General features: G+C 38.4%; 2 protein-coding genes across 4 annotated transcripts; one reads left to right on the top strand and one right to left on the bottom strand.

Moving 5' to 3' along the window:
- The first annotated feature begins 2427 nt into the window (after positions 1-2427).
- On the top strand, positions 2428-6315 carry ankra2 (ankyrin repeat, family A (RFXANK-like), 2). 2 transcript variants are annotated; one of them, XM_017697229.2, is made up of 9 exons: positions 2428-2498; positions 3735-4105; positions 4211-4369; positions 4583-4648; positions 4747-4844; positions 5049-5174; positions 5534-5600; positions 5696-5776; positions 5916-6315. In XM_017697229.2, exons 2-9 carry the CDS (start codon positions 3850-3852, stop codon positions 5969-5971), a joined length of 909 nt encoding a protein of 302 aa, XP_017552718.1. In that variant the 5' UTR covers positions 2428-2498; positions 3735-3849; the 3' UTR covers positions 5972-6315. The 2 variants fall into 2 exon arrangements, with proteins under 2 accessions (XP_017552718.1, XP_037389491.1); XM_037533594.1 differs by having other exon boundaries at positions 4175-4369.
- A 1307-nt stretch (positions 6316-7622) lies between these two features.
- Positions 7623-14384, bottom strand: btf3 (basic transcription factor 3). Of its 2 annotated transcripts, none has more exons than XM_017698627.1 (6): positions 14304-14384; positions 13439-13507; positions 13230-13343; positions 11947-12148; positions 9852-9908; positions 7623-8047 (listed from the first exon to the last, which is right to left on the bottom strand). In XM_017698627.1, exons 2-6 carry the CDS (start codon positions 13505-13507, stop codon positions 8001-8003), a joined length of 489 nt encoding a protein of 162 aa, XP_017554116.1. In that variant the 5' UTR covers positions 14304-14384; the 3' UTR covers positions 7623-8000. The 2 variants fall into 2 exon arrangements, with proteins under 2 accessions (XP_017554116.1, XP_017554108.1); XM_017698619.2 differs by lacking the exon at positions 14304-14384 and adding an exon at positions 14240-14259.
- Between the last annotated feature and the right edge of the window lie 7205 nt (positions 14385-21589).

The raw sequence follows: 21589 nt of genomic DNA, 5'->3' as shown, positions 1-21589 counted from the left end.
GAATTGTAATGTACTATTATTGTTATTATCATTTTACTTTATTTTTATTATTATTTTAATAGGTGTAAGCTTCAGTGACTTGACAGTAGCCTATGCCTTTATACCCTCATTTTCAGATCTCTCAGAGATGTCATTCAGCTGCCATAATGATTTATGCAGTAGCAAAAAAAGGCAATCAAACTTCTAGCATTCCAAAATATATGAGCAGAAGAGTCAAATAGGGCAAATTGACAGAGGAAACAGTGTTTGATTTGAGTAAACATTGTATTCTTTTCAGAAGTAGTCATACTAGTACTCATAGCATTTTATACTAGCACTAATAGCATTTTATACTAGTGCTAACAGATTCTTACAATAGTACTAATAGAATTCATACTAGTACTAAAAGCTTTTTATACTAGTACTAATAGCATTTTATACCAGCACTAATAGCTTTTTATACTAGTACTAACAGCACTTTATACTAGTACTTATAGCTTTTTATCCTAGTATAATTATGCTAATAATTATACTAAGCTATGTTAATAGCTATTATGCTAATAGCTTTTTGTACTAGTGCTAATAACTATTTATACTAGTGCTAATAGCTATTTATACTAGTACTAATAGCTCTTTATACTAGTACTAATAATACTTTATACTAGTACTTATAGCTTCTTATACTAGTACTAATAGCATTTTATACCAATACTAATAGCATTTTATACCAGTACTAATAGCTTTTTATACTAGTACTAATAGCTTTTTATATTAGTGCTAATAGCTTTTTGTACTAGTACTAATAGCTATTTAGACTTCTGCCAATAGCTTTTTATTCCAGGACTAATAGCTTTTTATACTAGTACTAATAGCTTTTTATACTAGTACTAATAGCTCTTTATACTAGTACCAATACCACATTTTACTAGTACTAATAGCTTTTATACTAGTACTAATAGCATTTTATACTAGTACTAATAGCATTTTATGCTAGTACTAATAGCATTTTATACCAGTACTAATAGCTCTTTATACTAGTACTAATAGTACTTTATACTAGTACTTATAGCTTTTTATACTAGTACTAATAGCATTTTATACTAGTACCAACAGGTTTTATACTAGTACTAATAGCATTTTATACCAGTACCAATAGCATTTCATACCAGTAGTAATAGCTTTTTATACTAGTACTAATAGCTTTTTATATTAGTGCTAATAGCTTTTTATACTACTACTAATAGCTTTTTATACTAGTACTAATAGCTTTGTATACTGGTACTAATAGCACTTTATACTGGTACTAATAGCTTTTTATACTAGTACTAACAGCTCTTTATAGTAGTACTAATAGCACATTATACTGGTACTAATATCATTTTATACTGGTACTAATAGCTTTTTATACTAGTACTAATAGCTTTTTGTACTGGTACTAATAGCTTTTTATACTAGTACTAACAGCTTCTTACAATAGTACTAATAGAATTTATATTAGTACTAATAGCTTTTTATACTAGTACTAACAGCTTCTTACAATAGTACTAATAGAATTTATACTAGTACTAATAGCTTTTTATACTAGTACTAACAGCTTCTTACAATGGTACTAATAGAATTTATACTAATACTAACAGCACTTTATACTAGTACTTATAGCTTTTTATACTAGTGCTAATAGCTGTTTATACTAGTACTAATAGCTTTTTATACTAGTACTAACAGCTTCTTACAATGGTACTAATAGAATTTATACTAATACTAACAGCACTTTATACTAGTACTTATAGCTTTTTATACTAGTGCTAATAGCTGTTTATACTAGTACTAATAGTTTTTATATTAGTGCTAATAGCTTTTTGAACTAGTGCTAATAGTTATACATACTAGTGCTAATAGCTTTTTATACTAGTACTAATAGCATTTTATACTAGTACTAATAGCTCTTTATACTAGTACTAATATCATTTTATACTAGTACTAATACCTTTTTATACTAGTACTAATTGCTTTTTATACTGGTACTAATACCTTTTTGTACTAGTACTAATAGCTTTTTATACTAGTACTAAAAGCTTTTTATAGTGGTACTAATAGCTCTTTATACTAGTACTAACAGCTTTTATAGTGGTACTAATAGCTCTTTATACTAGTACTAACAGCTTTTATAGTGGTACTAATAGCTTTTTATACTAGTACTAATAGCTTTTTATACTGGTACTAATCGCTTTTTTTACTAGGACTAATTTTAACTTTTTTCTTGTTCCAATTAAATGTATCCTATTCTGAATACATGCCATCGGGTGCAAATCTCTGAATATACATATTTAATTCATGTTTATTTAAATAAAATATCAAATAGACGGATAAACAGACAAATTATCCGACCGTACTGCGGTCAAAACAGCCCTGGGACAATGAGCATTTGAAAAACTTTATTCCGTCTGAATTCAGGGAACAACCCGTCCTTTCAAAACAACGCCACCGTCTCTGCTCGCTGACCGTCGCCCGTTAACCGGGTATATTATCTTGTTGTTATTATGTGGAATTATAGGACTATAATTCTGGTATTCTTAGTAGATATGAATTGTCGTGACTATAGCATAGTATACAAGGCGCAAGCAACTTTAATGTGGTGATCTTCGGCCGAGAATGATCCACCACAGATACCTGTCAGGTTAGCTAGCCAGCTAGGCTAGCTAGCTAGCTTTCTTGGTGTGGTAAGCTAACATTAACGTTGCAAACAAAAGTACAGTAACGTTATGCCTGGAAATCTGAGTGTCAGTCGTTTAGATATGAACCAGTCAATTGTCTTGGCGAACGCTTTTCATTATTTTAGACACCCACTTTAACTGACACAGACCTTGATGTGTATGTAAGATAGCTAGCTTCTTTGCTTACTTAGCTAACAAGCTAACCAGACACTCACAGATATCCGAAGCTGAATTCAGCTTCTTATTTGAATTTTCCTGTACCACCTTAAATAGTGCACCAGAATGAAACGGCAGAGGCAAATTCAAATAAGTGGATGGCGCTTCAGAAGCCAAATTCAGCCTCCTTACAGATACGCAGGGAAAACATTTACTGGCTATATGCTCGATATGTTCACGTTTTTATGTTGAACTTTTTGGTTTCAGAGTAATTAAGATGTTTGAAACACCAAATCCCTCTTAGCTTCTTAAAGCTAGCTACAAGTTTAGCCTATATGCTAAAATATTCTTACAAGGTTCATCCTGCTGCTCCTCTTCATTTCCCAAAACATGAAAATCTTTATATGGCCGATACATTGGATAACTGCACATCTCATCGTCTAAGAGCTGCTATCTGTCTTCTGTTTACACCTGTAGCACTTGACCTCTCACATCAACAAGGCATTTTCGTCCACACAACTGCTGCTCACTGGATATTTTCTCTTTTTCGGACCATTCTCTGTAAAGCCTAGAGATGGTTGTGCATGAAAATGCCAGTAGATCAGCAGTTTCTGAAATACTCAGACCAGCCCGTCTGGCACCAACAACCACGCCACGTTCAAAGTCACTTAAATCACCTTTCTTCCCCATTATGATGCTCAGTTTGCACTTCAGCAAGTTGTCTTCACCACCTCTACATGCCTAAGTTCATTGAGTTGTGGCCATGTAATTGGCTGAGTATCTATTTTTGTTAACAAGCAACTGAACCTAATAAAGTGGCCAGTGAGTGTATACTAATGCATAATGTATCATGTGTATTCACAGTCCTCTCTCTTCTTTTTTCAGGGTGCACATCTGTACTATTCATGGGGGGTTAAACATTGTAAGTGCATACGTGAAGGACTGATCTACCTCTGCTGTAAGCCACCTATCTGTGGCCGTTCTGAATTTTCAAAATCAAATGGCATCAGAAGAAATGGAAGGCATGTGTCCTCTGCCCGAGATGAACAACATCAAGGTGGAGCCCTCCGTAAGCATTGGCACGACGGAGGATGCTGGCTCACAGAATGTGGCCATGGGCATAAAATTCATCTTGCCCAACCGCTTTGACATGAACGTGTGCTCCCGCTTCGTGAAGTCACTGAATGAAGAAGACAGCAAGAACATCCAAGACCAAGTTAACTCTGACTTGGAAGTGGCCTCAGTCTTGTCGAAAGGTAAGGCAAAAAGAATCTGCTGATTGCAGCAGTTTGGGAAATAATACTGTCACTTTGTTTTGTTTACAGGTCGAATCTTTCTTTCCTTTTTCCCCAAATCTCCAGCGGAATGCAATATCCAGACTTCTCCTTCTCCCGGAATTCAAGTTAGGCATGTTTACACACCGTCCACCACCAAGCACTTCTCTCCAATAAAACAGTCAACAACGCTAACCAACAAACATCGCGGCAATGAGGTCTCGTCAACCCCACTTCTTGTTCACTGTAAGCCAAACACCTTCCATTTTGTCTCCTATGTTACCATCCATGTATTACAACTGCTATAATAAGCAGGAGACTGTAATTCTGTAGTTCTGTAATTCAAATACAAAATATAGCTGAAGTTTTTTTTTCTTTCACCACTGTAGTCTTTTCTATTCATACCGTACATACTAAAAATTCTCATAATTCTTTCATCTTGTGATTTTTTTTTTACAGCTCTTTCAATTCACCAACTTGCAGCACAAGGTGAAATGGTGTTCCTAGCCAGTCGAATAGAGCAAGGTAAAGCTTATGTAATTATATGTACAAAAATGAGTTTTCATTGATAGTTACCTCTTCATAATCCTGTAATGACATCCAATTGTTTTCCCACCAATCAGAGTCAGTCATAAACCTGCAGGACGAAGAGGGCTTTACTCCACTCATGTGGGCGGCAGCTCATGGTCAGATCGCAGTTGTGGAATTCCTGTTACAGAGTGTGAGTACAACACACACAATCTACAAACACCAAAAACCTCACTCTGAACATGAGAACTGTAATGTGTGAACTGTTGCTACTGTAGAAGCTTTTAGTCACATACTGCTAGCTACATTGATTCTAACAGACATAGAAATATAAAACAGAACCAAGTACAAATTAGTATACTTACAGCACCCAACGTGCACTCCCTTTTTTTTCTAGGGTGCGGACCCTCACATCTTGGCAAAAGGAAGAGAAAGTGCATTGTCGTTAGCCTGCAGTAAAGGCTATACAGACATAGTCAGAATGCTTATTGATTGTGGCGTGGACGTCAATGAGTATGACTGGGTAAGAATCAACTTTTTGAGAATCACATATACAATAACTCCCAATACATGGCCAGAATAAGCTTTACAGCCCTATAACTTCTGTAGGGTTACAGATTCAGATGATCAGATATCAGTTTCACATATTGGCCAAATCTAAACATCTGTCATGACCATTTTTAAAGCAGTCACCTGCCGATATGATTCTGATATTATTATTCATTCCTAAAAGTATAATTTTACAGTCAAATATTCGGTGCTCTGTAACTTATTTCACTAAAGTATCCCACAGACAACTGAGATATCGTAAATTTAGAACTTGTGAAACAGCTTGCTTTGTTTTGTAGAGTCCTACCTACAGGCATGTTTTTGCGCTTACAGAACGGAGGAGCCCCTATACTTTATGCTGTCCATGGTAATCATGTCCGTTGTGTGGAAATCCTCTTGGGTAAGAGTGCTAAATTAAACAATGTTTTACAATGATTTGTGCACTATAATAAAATTTCTAACTGTGCAATACATAACATTGAACTCTTTGAACAGAGAATGGAGCTGACCCAACCATGGAGTCTGACTCAGGCTTCAATGCTATGGACATGGCTGTGGCAATGGGCCATAGACATGGTAACTACAATTTCACCAGTTCAGACAAATGCATTAAATATCCCACCAGTATAGCAACACTTTAATTAATCTAAAAACATAATTGCAGATCATCCTGTTTAGACATGGTACCGTTTTCATTTGTGATGTTCCCTTCCAGTTCAACAGGTCATGGAAGCACATCTACTGAAGCTGCTACAAGGAATCAAAGAGTAACTGTTACTGAGGAAGAAGAACAGGAGAGAAAGAAAATGAATATGACTGAATCACTGAGGAGGTCTGTTAGACATAACAGATGAACTGGACAATTCACTTTGCATGTTTACAGTACTCATGTGGAAGCCACTTCGGCTGTGGTTTCTACATCCGTTATGTTTTTTGTTTTTTTTTGGTAATTCTTACGACAGTGTGCAAAAAATGTGAAGGCATCCATGAAGTTTTATGTATTGTGTCTATTTATTTAGATTTGTGGACTATGATTTTGTGAAGCTGTTCTGTGTGAACTCCATATAGGTTTTTTTTTAAATGAAATAATAAAAAAAAACTATTTGCATTACGTACTTGAACCTGCTAACTGAATTTTGCAATAAAATTACATAACAGAGCAGTACCTCATTTCAATTAATTAGGTCTTTTTAGAAATGATTCTTCAAGGATTTCTAAAGGATGAAAAGGCAAATATGCAAGCCTCATTTTGAAATACTGACAATAACGCAGTTAGTTTGTGGAAAATAATGCCCTGATGAACCGTTTGTTCAGAATAAAGACAGTAAAGATATGTTTCTTTTACCACTTGGCCAATCCACTGATCTATTTGTTTAATTGAATTAAATTAATGCATGAGCAAAATAAGCAATATTATATCTAATAAGGTAACTAAAAATAAATCAACAAAACTAAATAACACATAGCTTGGAAGTCACTGCTCCCTATCAGATCAAAACCGTAACCTTTTATTTTTAATCTTTACTCCATTTGAAAATGTTATCTTGGCAAAAAGAAATGGTCTAACATGACCTGGAATAAGTGTTTCATGAGCAAGTTACAATTTCAGGTGTATAAGATTTTTTGACTGTGGCAATATCACACATTTTCACTGTTGTTGGGCAACAGATTAGAATAAATCCATATACGTTAATCTACACATTATATTTTATATATTTTTAAAAAGTTCAATATTTGTCCAAATGGCAAAAGCCTTATTCATTGTTCTGTCATACATTAAGAGCAATTTTATATAGTTCGAACAAAATAAAAAAAAAATATTCAGGAAGCATTGACTAACACACTTACGGAATACTATCTAGACAGCTAATCAGGAGGCTGAAGTTTGGAACACCACCACTTACTGGCTCACTGATCCTAAACATACCAACTAATAAGAGTTTTGACTTGATGCTTAAAAGATTCTAAAGGTATTAAACCCAACCGTAATTCACAACAAAGTAACAAATGCATACATTCTAGCTGGAACTAAACTTTATTTTCAAAAGCATGACTTCTTCCTCTAATTGAGTTGCACTGTGTATGCTTGATTTAAGAAAAAGAAAACCAAGCACCTGTTAAACCGATCAGTACAATTACTGCAACGCAACTTTTTTCTAAACTAAGCAGTTTTACACAAACTTTTGACAAAGTACCATAAATGAAGCTACACATCTAACCTTTTTTCCCCCTCAAAAGGACCAAGTTTTGTTGACATTTAGAGAACATTACCACCGATTTGTTTCCATAGTCTACACACTACAAACTTTTCAAAGCATTCAAATGGAAACCATTGTGACTAAACCTTTTTCCAGTGGGATAAAAGCACCACATATCAGCTAGCTGTAAGAAGTAAAAATAAGCCAAATAATAAAAACAAAAGTGCAGAGAAGGCAGTGATGTATTTAATAAGCATTTAATAGCAAATGTTTATTTCCAGATGTTGGCTTGAGCTAGGCCACAAAGGATTGAGCCTCAGTAACAGGGAGATAGACGGGCAGGACGCCCCACAGACCGCGCACACGCACCCCTCACTGTGTGAAGCTTTGCACGGTAAACACAATCTCACACCCTCAGCCTGGACACAACGGGGACACAGCAGTGCACAAGAGGACAAACAGGACGAATGGGGTTGAAATATATTTATAAAAGAAAAAAAACAATTGCCCAAAAAGAGGTTTGGGGGAGTGGTGGGGTAGAGAAGAGTCCCACATGACCCAGCTGAGACAGGAGCTTCCAAACGTCTGACCCTCCCTTCAAGTTAGTTAGCCTCATCCTTTGAAGCCTCATCGAAATTCTCCACAAGATCTGCAAAGGATAGAATTTACAACAAGGATGTTATGATATAGTTGATGGGAGATTTAGAGACAAGATGCTGTCAGCCAAACAGTTTTTACAGTACAAAAACAACACTGGCACTGGGAAATGGTCTTTATAGTTTAATATTAAGTGGTGGGTTGCAAAACTATTTTAGAAACTAAATTAAACATTAAAATTATAAAAGGATCATTTTTTATATCAGCAAGAATTTATTCAATGCTTTGGTTTCATAGCCTGTACAATGGTGTAAACTTATTTCTAAACAAGATAGTTTTAACTGAAAGTCTTTGTACTCTGGACACCTATATAAACCTAGAACTCATGTTTACACCCCCCAACCAAAATAATCATGCAATGAACATGGAATCATACAAGCTGATTTGGTAAACCGAACCAGCCTAACCACGACTCCAACAAATGACCACTCTTGCTAATATTAATGTAGCCGACCTTGGCAATGTACCACAAAAGCTCATTTGGAATCCTCATGGTGCAGTAACCCAGATTTCCATTTCCAACAGTTCCATTGACAGGGTGTGGAAGCAGTCTTCACTTGTGCTGGTTCATTCATTATGACACTGTTTCTAAATTTAAAATGATTTGCTTTTACCAATCAGTCATAGTTTGTAAATTGGACTCTGGTCCAAATATATAAATATAAAAAGAACACAAAACATTTAAAACTTCTGTATCAAACATTTGCATAAAACCATATATTATCATTTCTGAATAGTTATAGCCCTAATTTACAAATAACATTTGTTACACTCAGCTTCGTTGGATTAATAGATCTGAGTGAAAGACGAAAGAAGGTGCGAACTGTGGGACCATGGACATGAAGCTTTGAAGCATTACATGACCATCCAATCAAGTGTGCCAGGAATTACATCTAATCTTTGCTGGAACTGCTAGTGTTTATATGAAACATGATTCGGGTTATTTTGCACCGTCTGTTTGAGGACCTCAACTGTCTCGAGCTTGCACGCACACACAAACGTGCTCCCGGGCGACCTAAAAACGAGCACAGGGGGACTGGAAAGTCCGCAGCTGTAAAAATGGAAGTGCAGCGGATCAAAAGCAGGTTGCCTTTTATGAGATGAAATCTGATAAATGAGACTTCCACTGTTCTGCTCCAGGGTGTCAGACTCAAATCACTTACAGAAGGGGCCCCCTGATCTGATTGTTTTCAGAAGGGACTGGAAAAAAATATAAAGGACGAAGCTTAGTAACGGCGAGACGGCAAGAGCCGTTAACCCCTTGTCATCATGTGCGGCAAGTTCATTTGGTAGAGCAGGAGATGTAATCGTTTGTTACGTTGACTGAGTTTGGGTTGCAGGAAGGAGCTGACTAGGTGAGAGCAAGAGGGTAATCGTAATGGCAACCTTGTGTGTTGACTTCATTTTCTTCAAAAAGAAAGCAAAGCCTGCTTTCAGGGCTCATAAACAATACGGAGTTTGAAACTGCACTCTGTCAGATGAATCTTAAACCCGGCCTCCAGAAACCGTTTTGAAGTCATGACCCAACTGACTGCGCTGAAGAAAGCAAGCAAGCTGCGCTGCGCTTACGTTACTGCATGAAAACCACATATGGCAATCATTCTGTAGCTATGCAACCTACAGGGAATAATATAAAATGTACACAGTATATACTATGAGTTAGTGGGTGGGTAAACAGACAGGTGGATGAATAGTGTGGGGGAGAAGCTTGTGAGTAAGGACTTTGAGAGCGATTACAAAGACCAAGAGATGGGTAATAAAGCTCAACAAGGGGAAAGTCAAAAGGCCCTACTAACCTGGAACTTCATCATCATCTTCCTCTCCTCCTGCCACTGGTGCCTTTCCCTCTCCTGCTGCAATAAATGACAGAGCAGAGTTAGCAGCAGTTATGATGCTTACCATGTCTGATTAGTACCAACTGCAACACAAGTCATCCACTCAAACAAGAACAGCAAAAGCCTAGTCTAGATTCCAAACAAATGATTTCGCACAACACTTGTTTTTGTTCTGATGAGAATTATTACACAACATGCATCAGTTTGCCATCCGACAATATTGTGTACTTTTAACTATATAGAGAACTCAGCTTCCTGACATCACTCCCATTCTCGGTCAAGCAGTGTTTCGTTATTTCTTGTTATTTAATGACCAGAGGTGGACAATATGACCACTTTTTCTTGTCATCGACAGATTTGGTGATAACCAATTTAAATTTCTGGGCATACCGTAGATACAGTGAGTAAAGGACACTGAACAACCCTATCTTTTATTGCAAAGAGAGTATAATTAATTAGTCCTGTTTAATTGGATTTAGTGTAGCACTGTATGGAACGTTGAATTACTGTATTCATTATCTTTGATGGTGTTTAAGTGACATTGTATGGGTAAAAAAAAAAAGTTACACGTATTGTGAGAATGTCCAAGTATTGTAACAATTAGATGTTTTGGTACAATTACTTTAAATACGCCATGAACACACCAATTACTTTAGGACGGTATTGAACTGCAAGTAGAGAATCTATATACCTCTAAAGCTTGTGCCTATTCTGTACCTGGCCAAGTCAGTATTTTGCCCATATTAGAAAGCCTGCTTCTGTGCTGGTTTTCTCAGAGATAAATGAATGCCGTTGTCATGCACATTGGCAAACTGAAATGGTGCAAAGTCAATATTCTGCTGTATGTAAATTATTCCTCCAAATGTTTCTGGATCCCTTGAATTTCCAGTTAAGTCAAACTATGAATATTGTAACATGAAAGCTAACACCACTGTGCACTGAATTCATATAAGATTGGCAACCTTACCAAAAGACCCCACAAAATAATCATGCTTTGTCCAGGGTGGTAGTAAAATTGCTTTAGCAGTACTACTGTTTAACAGTATTACTCACATGGGATGTCATTTCTATAAGCAAGAGAGCAAGCTTGCTTGTAGCGTGTATGTAGCAATATTCATATTTAGATCACAGGACATTTCGGTGGCAATTTTTGAAGACTGATCATTTTTCTGTGCGATCAAATCGATTATAGAATGACGCATGACTTTGCGTCACTTAACACCTAGTTTTTTTGCATCTTTACATTTGAACATCAGATGTTCAATATTATTTAGCATCCTTTAAACCGTTCTCTCTAGCTCCATCAACTCAATCCCATAGCATAGCGATCTGCTTACTCAATCACTCCCAATATCCAATCATATCTTCCTTCTCCTCAGACCCAATTAAACTTTATTTAGGTGGAATATTATTGCACATTTTATGAAATGTTATTTTAATGCATGTTAATGTAAAATGGCTATAAGAATCACACCCCTCAAAACAATCACTCCACGGTGCACCTGATTAAAAAGGATGCTGATTAATCAAGCGCCTGAAGTAAGATAGTTTGCATGTAGAATATGCAGAGAAAAGAAAAAAGGGAATCTAGACTTCTTTAGTCTAGAATTAAATTCGGAAGATCAGCTGCACTCTGACAAATGTCACACCCTGCCCCCAACCCTTACACACACACACACACACCTGTTCACAATTCCCTCTGAAGACAGCACACTCACTGTATTTGACAAATCAGTATGTCAAACACCATGTGGGAAATAAAAATCCCTGCAATGCTTTACAACAACTACATCAGCCACAATTACAAATGCAGCTTTTTTTTTTTTTTTTTTAATTATCAAGGAAAAATGTTTATAGTCAGCCAAAAAACATATCACCCTCAACCGCCCGAGCATCTCTGTGTATGGAATCGTCATCCAAATTAGATTATAAAATGAAACTGCTACTGTTCAAACACTGGGTACACTTTTTTCTATCTGATCAGTTCTTTTCCTTGTTTCAATGTAGCAAACTGAATAAAATGGAGGGCAAAAAAGCAGCTAATAACTTAGCATACCTTGTTTGGGCAGGGCCTCAGCGAGTTTTCGCAGACTGGTCAAGCTGTCCGCGCCGAGCTGATTGAGAATTGAGGGCAGCATCTCTGTAAGCTGCTTGGTCTCGGCATGGCCTGTGATGGTGAAGGTGTTGGCTGCCAGCGAAGCCTGCACTTTGGGGTTGTTGAAGTGGATCACTGTTCCCTGGTTTGTGAACATGTTCACCTGCAGTGTCACAAAACACTTAAGGGTTAATAGACTGCAGCGACACAGCTTCTGGTTGGACTGGTCTAAATCAGAGGATCCCCCACCCACCCCCCTTTAAAAGGGACAATGTAAAGAGTGAAACTAACTTTAGGCTACTTACTAGTAATGCTAACACCAAGTTATTTGAACCACTTTGTCAAAAAGAACTAAAGCGACAAAACTTCTAAGAAATGTTTATATATTCGCAAAGTGACCACTTGTTTGTGTGCAACACATTTAATTTCTAATTTGGGCCTTTCATATTTTTGTCTGTGTGAATGTGACGGCTTCGTCATACAGTGCACTGCAAGTTGTGTGACAGGCCAAATTCTTTAGCAGGCTGGGCCACATTTATGCCGATGTGTGCCAAATCATTCATATATGATAAAATTTCAGGGCAGGCTTATAACGCAAGAGAGTAACATTATGTGCTAAAAAATTTGGTCAGCAGGCCAATAAGGCCTCAACACATCACATTCAATGTTTGTCTATAAACACAAAGTGCTAAACTGCCAAGAACAGTTTACATTTCCAAAGTGAACTTGGTCCTTAGGCCATTTTTGTCCATGCTGTTTCAAAGCACTCTATAAACGGAAGGAAGGGTCAAGTTAGCATATTAGCTAACAAGATGGATGATAAAGTTTTTACTTTAATTGACTTTTACACACTGTCATCCTGTTCCCTATTAAACAAGCTTTTCGGACAAGTGTTAATTACTTTTTTGATACAGCAGCAGATAAACTGATTTTAGACCTCAACTGCTGACTCTACCAGAATTTACAGACTGTTTTGGTCACAACCTTTGTTAGTTATACACATAATTTAACTGGGTTTTATTTAGTACGGTGTTATCCAATTGTAGAGACACAAGTAACTGACTGTTGCGAACTGATCAGCCAAAACCAAGGGAAAGAATTGAATTTACACTGAATGTCAAACCTTCCACATGACTGACCCTACGTCTATCAGGCCAGACACTCTGAATAAATGTTCGGCTCAAAGCAGCCGTTATCCCTCATGACCACATCTAATAAAACAGTCAAGCGAGACGCGACATCACCTCCTCGATCCCGGAGATGTTATTGACGCCTAACTTTTTCAGGGAGAACTGAAGTTTCTTGTCATCGGCGGTGGCCGTTCTGTGTACGACCTTCTTCTTTCTGCGTGCGGTTCCCTGTTCGACAGACATACAAATCATCAGAAATCAGACATGAAAACATTAAAGGTAGTCCGTTACATAACTACGTGGTCTAAAAAATCTCTTCTTACCTTCCCACCGATGCGGACTTGCGCCTGCAGCTTGGCTAATTTCTCCTGGTTCATTATTGTTTCTTTCATCTGTAAGAAACGGAGCACATGTGAGGGGCGCGCAGAGCCACTGAGTCCGCAGGACAGACAGCCAACGACTAGCTGCAGCTCAATAGCTCGCAGGGGTGCGGTCTGGAGTGACTGCACCGGCTAGTGTGGCTTAATCATGTTTGAAACAGCGAGATTCTTAACTAATAACGGTAGACATAAAACGTTCAGAGCAGCAAACCAAGCCCGGCTGCCTTGCGGTCGATGTTTATCTGACTGAACAGGGAGCAGCGTTACAGGCCGAGGCGCCTCGCCATTCTGCCGGGAATGACAGCAAATGAGCATTTTTGCAGCAAAAGATCGAAACCGCGGCCACAATATCATATCTGGTTGGTCAGTAAAGTCGATAAGGCTACAATTAGCGGGACAAAGCCTGTAATTGTTCTTTCCACAGAAGACAGACGCGGCGTGAACCTGGCCTGAGACGCAGCGCTGCGCTAATGCTAACGCTACCTGGGACTGAAGTTGACCACGGTTATGAGAAACGCTCCCACATTCGCGGTGATGACAGCGTTTAATGTCACTTCTACGACTTTAATGTTCGTAAAAGAAAGTGAGTTAAGCAGCACTGGGGAGCCTGGCTCCAGCCTCGCCCAGCGGCGGCAGGCTAGCCGTTAGCCCGCTCCGCCAAGACCGAGACCTCAACTCAGCGAGCTCCCGCGGACGGTCCGTAAGAAATAACCACCGGTCCAGCACACCGGTCACTTAATTTACCTTGAGCCGCCGAGTTTGGAGTGTCAGTGCAGGAAAGAGAGTGTTTTAGAGGCTCCTCACTGACCTGCACGCTAGCAGCGAACACACGCGGAGAGCAAGATGGACGCGAGAGAGGGGGACGGAAGTGACGCGGGGGTTGAAATGTGATGCAGCCAGTTGCAATAAAAAATAAACTTTCTAATAATTAATTTACAAAACTTATAAAACATATAAAAACAGTATGGAGAGAAGGCGGTGTGAAAAAAGGACGCACAGGCTCGCATATAAAGGGCTGACATTACTTTTGTGTTGTTTTAGTAGTTTTTTGAGGTCCACTTACACATTTGTGAACCAAAACGATCATCATTTATTTTCTTCGAATCGAATCGAACAGACTATTTCTTGTTTCTGTGCCTTTAAGACTGGTAATCAGTGTTTTCTACAGATCCGAGTTTCAGAGGGTGCCTTGTGTTGTTAATATGACATTTCTGAACATAAGCATTGAGGACAGTTTCTGAAATACTTCTAGTGATGAGTTCCTTTTACTTTACTTTCTATAAAAAATACCTACTTGTTATTTCTGACTAAAACATTGAAACATGTGTTGCTTATCTCTGGTTAAGAATTCAGTACCTTCAATGATGAACCTTCGCCTGCCAGTGGAAAATGTCTGCAATGAGCCTCAATAACAAATAAATGAAAGTATAACCTCAAAAACAGATAGAAGAGCCGCTTTTATGTAGTGCTGGTTTGTGGTGTTCTGTTTTTATATCAAGAAAATACTGATTCCTTTATTTATGAAATCCCTGACATCCCTAATGAATCATTGCTGTGCTCTTAGAGGAGTCTTCTAAGCTGCTTCTCCCTCAGGGTTGCAGGGGGTGCTGGGGCCTATCCTAGCTGTCATCGGGCGGAAGGCAGGATACACCCTGCACAGGTCGTAACCCATTCCAGATTGATATATTTTAATCATTTCTATCTCATCTCTTCTCAGTGTGCTGTTTATTGAGATCTGCTAGCTTACTTCACATGGCTGAAAAGGTTTTGTTATGTTTAGATTCAACAGGGCTGGCACTAGTCTGGGTGTGTTTAGTTTAATTGATCCAAATGATCAATTAACGTTGGTTAATTGGTTGATTGAGTGATTAATGGAGCAATTACTAAAACAAGGCATTGCGAGTTTATATATGTAGCACATTTTATGTACCAAGGCAGTTCAATCTGCTTTACACATAAAGCAAAAAGAAAAATAAAGACAATGTGGAAAGAGAGGGAAAACAATATAAATACCATGTAAAAGGAATGGAATAATGAAATGCTAAGAAGAAACAAATAGCTTAAATAAATAAAACAAAATAATTCAAATAATGCACAAAGTGCATAAAAGCAAACTAATGAAACATAAAAGGCACATGAAAAGAGAAATGTATTTAATCTGGATTTAAAATTCACTACATTTGGGGCGCCTTTAAGGTTTGGTACTTTGTTCCAGTTGTATGCAGCGTAACTTTCCCAAGGAGGACCACCATTAATGGCTTGATTGTGTCCAGGACTAAAAGTAATCACCCCACATGAATCATCACTCCACTGAGTCATCAGAAAGATTAGAAAGTTTAGAACTCTGACTGGGTCCAACTCGGTCTGAGTACCTGTGTGAACACATGACCTGCTTGGGGAAAGAGAAGCGAATGTGGTGAAAAACAGACGATCAACACTGTTACATCGAAACTTATAACACCAACAGTGTTCATGTAAGTCCAGCTGGGTTGAGAGTTAAAGGAGAATTTCACCCAGTTTTCAAAATCAGTTCCCATCATCACCACTGCAAATGATTATGGCTCTCTTCTCTGAAACGGAGCTTTTGACATAATTTTACACTTAACTATTTAATTATGCAGAATCTTTGATAAATTCAGTGGAATTCCCATTTAATTCAACAACAGGTATTTTATTTTATGTGGCCTACAGGTTGAACATAAACTATGTTACTATTAATGCCTTCAGTTGGTTCAACTGGTTGTTCAGCGGTGAATACATGTCAAAGCTCAATTAAAACAAACAACCAAATAGACAATACCTTTACAAAATGCTAATTTATGCAAACTTTCTAACAGTATGTTATCGTTAAGCTAGCGCTGATGCACCTGAACATTTTTTAGACGTTCTAGATTATATTGGCAGCAACTTCTTACATAAAATTCTTTAAGATAGAGGCCTGTACCAATCAGAGTGGATGTGTTGACATGAGGCTGCATTATGTTTATAATCTGAATTGTGACATTGTAAGCGACATAATCTCGCACATTTGTAGAGCTTGCTTGTCACACTAGCCTCTTCCAAATGCATGTTGTGTAATTTTAATGTTGACGACATCACCTGTATGTGGTCTTGGACGAGGCTTCCAGAGGGCCTAGACTAGAACGACTTTTTTCTCTAAAAATGACTCATTAGAATGCAAAATGTTCTTGGTTGTTTCCTGTCACTCCCTCGTTATGGTTACAGTTAATCTAAAGCACAAGTTCAGATCCTGAAGTTCTAACCAATGGGAGAGACTGCTTGGCTATATCTGCTTAGATACCACAGGAAACAAATCCTGATTACATTGTTTTCCATTGGGCTTTCCAAGATTTAATTCCTTTTATTTACAATCACAACTTAAAAATTAAATGAAACTACTACTACACTTGCACAGCTGGAATGCAACAGATGACTTGATATTGTAGTTTCCAGAAATCATTCAGAGAAGCCACAGAAGACCCTAATGACCCTAAGCCACAAATGAGTTAAATATAAGCTTGTAAGCTTTTAAAAGATAACGTGATGAGTGAGTCTGGATAATCAGCATATGGGTTGGTTCATGTGTGAGACAAATAAGAGGATAACAATCTCATTTAATTCGGCATGATGTGATCAGTGAGGCGTGCTGCTACGCCAAACACGCTACATCACACAACAGCATGTCAGCAATGCTGCATGAGAAAGGTTGAATGCACAGACATAAAACCTCTGTTATATTACTATACCTTCCCGTTAGCACTGCGATCACTGATGTCACTGCCATTCGTGGCTGGATGAAAACTTCCCTGTCATTCAGCACAATGCTAGGCTAGCAAATGTCTGTTAGAGGATATAACAAAATTGGAAGTTAGTGTTCTCGTCCGATCGCGCTAACCTGTCCTGTGAAACTGTATTAATAGTGAAAAGTAAAAAAAGATAAATGTAACTTGGGCTAGCTTTCATCCTCCTCCTTTCACTCCTTATAACTTCAGTGTGAGTAGCCAGGGCTATACTGCTATGTGGTATCTGCTACAGCACTCTCTTCTAAAGAGCCCTGTTTCAATATTATTAACTTTTAAGCCATCAGCCAATTTGACTCACCCTTCGGGTGTTTGTCATATCCAGGTTACACAAGTAGCCACTCGCGGCAGAAGAGGAGCAGATTGTTGAGATAGAACATGCACAGCCTCAGCAAGTTAGCCATAGTGTGCTAATCAGCTAGCCATGCAATCACTGCAATGCAAAACTGTTTTTGAAAAGTTTTTGCATAATGTACATAAAATAACAGCTTTGTCTGACTGTAGACTTGGTGTAAAACTGTGAAGTGCCTTTGTTATCGTTAGCTGTGTAGCCTTTAGCACGCTAACTAGCCAGATAGCAGGGTTAATGAAGTCATTAGCTTTAGTTCTTGTAGCCAATGTCTTGGAAATGGGAGAGATGGGCCCCCATGAAAACCTGAGCTACTTTGACAAAGGCCAAGTTGTTATGGCTAGATGACTGGGTCTCTGAAACAGTAAGCCTGTTGGGCGCTCCCACTCAGGAACAGTGAATACCTACCAACAGTGGTCCAAGGAGGGACCATGAACCGGCAACAGGGTGTTGGGCACCCATGACTCATCAATGTGCAAGGCAACGAAGGCCGATTGGCACACGTCATAGAAATTTTTACATCATGTGGATGGTTGGATACATGAGCTGTTTACCTGGGGAGGTGATGGCACCCAAATGCACTGTGGGAGGGCAATTCATGGCAATTGTGTTCCCCAATGGCAGAGGGCTCTTTCAGCAGGATAATGCATCCTGCCACACTGCATACATTGTTCGGAAATGGTTTGAAGAACATGATGAAGAGTGCAAGACGTTGCTCTGGCCTCCAGATCGCAATCTGATTGAGCATCTGTGGGATGAGCCGGAACAACAAGTCTGATCCGCAACGGCTCTTCCTCACAACTTATGATGCTTAAAGGATCTTCTAGTATCGGATAACACAGGGCTGCCCTCATAGGTTTTGTAGAGTCCAGGCCTCGGCAGTTCACAGTTGTTTTAGTGGCATACAGAGGACCAACAACATATTAGGCAGATGTTCAGAATGTTTTGGCTCATATACAACCATAATGAAAAATGTGTATGGAATAAAATACATTAATAATAATAATAATAATAATAACAACAGTAGTATTAAAGAAGACTTGAAGGTTGCAATTTGTCCATAAGTAACTGAATGATTTTGGAAATTATGTCCATTTTGGTGGACCTTTTCTGTAGGGAGGCACAAAACCCTCGTAAATATGTTTTAATAACTAGCTTTGTCTTGTGAATGTGGAACAGTGTTCATCCCAACTTGTAGTCATATTGCTTAAGATTTGCGTAGCGTTAAGGAATTTTTCAATACTTGTGATTTTTTCCAAACTTTCTGCATAATTTAATAGTTAATCTATTCATTCAGTGTGGTTTGATGTGACCATCCAATCCAAAACACTTAGTCTGAATTGTTCACAGCAGTGGTGATTAGAACCAGACGTGCCTCTAAAAACTCTGAGATCTACCTCACAGGATGATGTTGCACAAAATGGTTATGAAAATACAGCCTGCTATCGGAAACATAATTTTTAATAGTTTTAAGAGAATTTGGCCTAAAATGTGTTATAAAGTCATTAATGCTGGAGTGATACTTATGGCAAGGTGGCACCCAAAGACAACTATTTAACCATCAGTGTTGTCTATAAAACTCAGATGACACATGTAGGTTAACTGCTGTATTTGGATAGTAAATAATTGGCTATGCTTGCACCTCTGGTTCCTCACTGTAACTGTAAAGAGTCAGTAAATTTCTTTACAGTGAACCATTTCACATCAAACCACTCTGAATGACTTAGTTTACACCTCAATGTTTGAATGATGCAGAAATGTTGAATAATTGGTAGAATTTCCCTTTAAATTCTTCCATACTCTTCATGTCCCACCCATAAGGCACCATTGGCCATGCCCATAATGCATGCCCATGCCATGCTCTACCTGCCTGTAAGCCTTCTGCCATTCAAACTCTTTGAGTTGTGGCCTGTTTCTCAGTCAGTGCCAGTGTGCTGAGCAATAATCAATGCTTTCTTGGTACCATGTGGCACAGAAAGCTCCAGCTCACCTCCTGGATGTGGTTTCCTCCCACACAGGCTGTGGAGACACAGATTGAAGGGGAATTCCACCAAATTTTCAAAATGTCTGTGTGATTCAAACTCTAAAATGTAAACTAAGTCATTGATAGTCGTTCAATGTGAAATGCTTAATTCTAGAGCAACTTAGAGACAGAACTGTTCACAGTGGTGGTGATCGGAACCAGGCGTCTGATTTTTAGAGGATGTTTTGGCCTAAACATCATTATTAAAATCCATTTAGCAGAGGCACGTGCAGAGCACTGTGGGGCAAAACAGTCCTCCAAGAAAAAGATGTGCCTCAATGTTTCCATCGTCAACAGTACACACAAAAATCTAGAAGACATGTACACTCTTAAACAAGATGGCTCTCCAAGGGTTCTTTAGTAAAGACAATGGTCTGCATGGTTCTTTGCATGGTGAAACTCTTCTTCAGAAACAGAATGTGTATGGTTCTATATTGAACCTTTTTGAAAATGGCTCTATACAACACCAAAAGGGTTCTGCTACTGATACAAGGATATGTTCTTAGGTAAGAACAGAATCTACACACACTCAACAGTACGGAAGTCCAGAGAGGCCAGGAGCTGTTGCTATAATTGTCTGCATTGTTATCTTGAGATAACAAGTTAATTATCTTGTGATCTCAAGATAACATTTTTTTAATCTTACTTAAGAACCCTTGAAGAACCATCTTTTTAGGAGTGCAGGTTCACTGGTTGTTTTGGATAGTGAATAAAATTTGGTTCCCATCACCACCACTGTGAACAATTCTGACTCAGCAAGTTTATCTAGAACATAGCATTTCACCTCAAACCACTTTGTTTACATCTCAAATGTTGAATCATGCAGATATTTAGAAAAGTGGATGATCTTCGTCTTTAGTCAGCAGCTCTCAAGTTCTCAAGCTCCCACTATAAAAACTACCTAGCAACGGTTTCTACACCCATAGAGGATCAGTCAGAATCCAGACACCGTTAGGAGGCTACACTATCACACACTGTCTGTCTGGAATATTCAGCTCTCTCCGTTTAGGGGTTTGAGTTACTCAGCTTTGCCGGACACGCACTCCTCACACACAGCAGGCCACAGCGAGCTCACCAGCCGCTGAGAACGAAACACAGAACTTAAACGCTACAAAACACAGCAAAAAGCAGACGAAGTGTAATGAGCTCCTCGAGCTGTTCTGGCTCAGTTTAATCATCAGCTCCAGCGCAAAGTCTCACGTTCTCCAAACTTCTAACACCTCCTCCACGGAGCGATTCAGAGAACCCGACACACTTCCAGCGCCGCCCGCTTCCCTTCAGTGATCTGATAGATTAGAAGATCATTTAATTACTGAAGTTAATTATGCATTTGCACTGTGTTATGTATCCTGACGCGCGTGTATAGATCCGTTTAGTCGCGCGCAGAAAACAGCTGTTTTCTTTGTTTTGTTTTCTTTGAAGCAAACGTTCTCGCCACAGCTGTGAAGCCTCCTGATTAAAAACGTTCACTTATTTTTCTGTAATTAGATCTTTTTTCTGTGGACATATTCAAAAGATTATTTATTTTTTATTCAAGTTTCTTAATTAAAAAGCCAGCAGTGCTGCTCGACTGACAAACTCAGAATATGTTAACAGTAATATATAAACTGTGCTGTATTTAAGGTTTTTTTTGCATAAAATGTACAAAAACCAATGAAAGTGCATTTGAGTGAATGAATATGTTTGATGTTGAGCCGAAGAGAATTCCCCTCCAGAGAAACTGAGACAACTGAAATGTTTTAATTGGGTCTCAGTGGAATATTATGGTGAGGTAATAAAGTCGTAATCTGACTCTGCTCTGTCTGATTCCATGGAAAGGTGTTGTTGAAATGATTTAAGTATCTTGAGTGCATAAAAACTCTAAGTATGTCAATCAATAGTGAAGCACCGCTGTAATCAGACGTGCTGTGAACTGCGGAGCA

Source organism: Pygocentrus nattereri, chromosome 23 (assembly GCF_015220715.1).
Source record: "Pygocentrus nattereri isolate fPygNat1 chromosome 23, fPygNat1.pri, whole genome shotgun sequence".
NCBI classification, from domain to species: Eukaryota; Metazoa; Chordata; class Actinopteri; order Characiformes; family Serrasalmidae; genus Pygocentrus; species Pygocentrus nattereri.
This window is presented reverse-complemented; position numbering and strand designations above follow the sequence as displayed.

Coding starts and splice junctions, on each gene's coding strand:
- ankra2 (XM_037533594.1), top strand. CDS start 3,850: ATGGCATCAGAAGAAATGGAAGGCATGTGTCCTCTGCCCGAGATGAAC. Junction 4,370..4,582: donor AACCCCACTTCTTGTTCACT/GTAAGCCAAACA, acceptor TTTTTTTTACAG/CTCTTTCAATTCACCAACTT. Junction 4,845..5,048: donor TGGAATTCCTGTTACAGAGT/GTGAGTACAACA, acceptor TTTTTTTTCTAG/GGTGCGGACCCTCACATCTT.
- btf3 (XM_017698627.1), bottom strand. CDS start 13,507: ATGAAAGAAACAATAATGAACCAGGAGAAATTAGCCAAGCTGCAGGCG. Junction 13,344..13,438: donor AAGTCCGCATCGGTGGGAAG/GTAAGAAGAGAT, acceptor TCTGTCGAACAG/GGAACCGCACGCAGAAAGAA. Junction 8,048..9,851: donor AGATGATGATGAAGTTCCAG/GTTAGTAGGGCC, acceptor TATCCTTTGCAG/ATCTTGTGGAGAATTTCGAT.